The sequence below is a fragment of the Spea bombifrons genome, chromosome 11 (assembly GCF_027358695.1).
Source record: "Spea bombifrons isolate aSpeBom1 chromosome 11, aSpeBom1.2.pri, whole genome shotgun sequence".
Classification (NCBI taxonomy): domain Eukaryota; kingdom Metazoa; phylum Chordata; class Amphibia; order Anura; family Pelobatidae; genus Spea; species Spea bombifrons.
Genome location: NC_071097.1, coordinates 26,683,394 through 26,685,252, shown reverse-complemented (window position 1 = coordinate 26,685,252; position 1,859 = coordinate 26,683,394). Strand labels below are relative to the sequence as shown.

The 1,859-nt window shown below is 36.2% G+C and overlaps 1 protein-coding gene across 1 annotated transcript in view; it reads left to right on the top strand.

Annotated features, from left to right (window-relative positions):
* The window catches only part of MKI67 (marker of proliferation Ki-67), an 18,913-nt gene extending 17,407 nt beyond the window's left edge, over positions 1-1,506 (top strand). Inside the window, exons 21-22 of the mRNA XM_053451300.1 lie at positions 1-141; positions 866-1,506. The exon at positions 1-141 is cut by the window's left edge and continues 1,299 nt beyond it. Of these exons, the coding sequence (XP_053307275.1) occupies positions 1-141; positions 866-975 (251 nt within the window). The 3' untranslated portion in view covers positions 976-1,506. The remainder of the gene's footprint in view (positions 142-865) is intronic.
* Positions 1,507-1,859: the final 353 nt, after the last annotated feature.

Below are 1,859 nucleotides of genomic sequence, written 5' to 3'. Positions count from 1 at the left end.
TTAATTCCGTCCACACAAATGATGACTTGCAGTCTAACAAAACAAATATGGACAGTGTTCTTTCTGGTCGTGCTAAGAAAGCAAGAAATTCTTCAATGCAAAATGAAGTAGCCGATTCACCAGCAAAGAAAAAGAAAACAGGTAATTAGGTACCACATTAAACAGCATGAACAGGAACAAAGCTATATTGTTTTTAAATTAGATTTGTGCAAATGGGCTAAAAACTGTTTGGACACGTTGTTTGTATTTGGTCCATGTGGACAACGGATTTTGTTTCCTTCCCTTTCAGTTTGTACTAAAATTGAACGGCGTTTTACATCCTGAATCGAAATTCGTTGGCACTCACCCTCTTGTTTTCACCTTCATGCTCTCATTCACATTCTTTTACACTCATTCACTGTCTCCCTACCTTCTCCGCCAACTGATTCAGTGTCTGTGTCCTTGCCATGTAGCACCGCTTCTCCTTTTGATTCTTCTTGTCTTTCACAGTCTGCTTCTCTATGGACATGGCCTCTTTGTACATTTAAGCAAAAGGGTGAAGACTCAGAGCACATTTCTACTTTGTAAATCTATCTGCATTATACTGACCTATCAGCAGCACTTACTTTACATGAATGGAGCATTGCGTTCATTCATGAAGGAAGTCTCGAGTGAATACATCATTGCACAAGACTTCTGGCTTGTAAAGGGTGAATGGCGGTTCCTGAGGACCGCAGTGTGTGCGGTTTTAGGGGGTTAATCATGTAATAGGACTATAAGCCAGACTGTGCTCAGTTTTGTAATGTTTCCAAGACAGTCCCTTTAAGACGAAATGAATGGCGGTAATTGGTTGTGTTGCTGATTTTGATTGTTTCCTTCCTTCCAGAGGCAGCAACAGCAACCCAAAAAAAAGAGAAATCCAGAAGCGCGTCTAAGACAGAAAAAGAAAAGGCAGCTAAAATACCAACCAGAGCAAGTACACGCTCAAGAAAATAGCTTCTAACTGCACAGATGTTTTTTTTTGTTTTGTAAAGGTTTTTAAAAGAAAGAACACAGTTCTTTTTATGTGATTTTTAGATGTTTCTAACTTAGTACTGCAGCATTTTCCCCAGAAAATAATGTACATTTTTATATTTTTATTCTAATTGTATCTTATTTTGTCAAACCGTTCTGTTTTAATTTTAAGCAGTCATCCATTGACTGGAATTTGGAAATGGGTTCTACATTGTTTTAATTCATTTATACATGGTTGTTTTGGCTTTATTAACATGTTTAAATGGTTTAAATCCTGTTGAATTGCAGTCTTATATAGTCTTTGTATTTTGTGGTTTCTAATAATAATAAAGAAAACTAATGGGATGATTCTACAATTGTCACCGTAGTGATTGACTTGCTTTTATAGTCATACTCTGGAGATTGTATTCAAATCATTCCTGTGTTCGTAATAAGAACTATAATTGGAATTTACAAAGGCCAAGTATCACTGTAAAGTCTTATATACCATTTGATTAAAAACATAAAAGCCAATTGTGGAAAGTGGTTCTGTAATCTTTTCCTTTTGTCTGTTTTGTTTAAACCTTCAATTGCTGCATTCAATCCCTGTGTCTGTCCAAGCTTTTTGTATTAATGCTTTGGAAGTTGTGGTTCCTACTACATCCTGATCAGCTACTTTTACAGTACAGCAACAGGCTTTGGTTCAAATCTTCCAACAAGATGAATTCTTGTCTGATTACGAAAGCTGAAGTGAATCCTCAAGGTTATCATTTGCCTATCCTTTGTCACTGGTCTGTTGAAACATCAAAACCTCTAACTGGGTCAGTGTTTTTTTTTTTTGTTACACCTCACAGATCATCATTTTAAGAGAATGTTAAATCATCAGA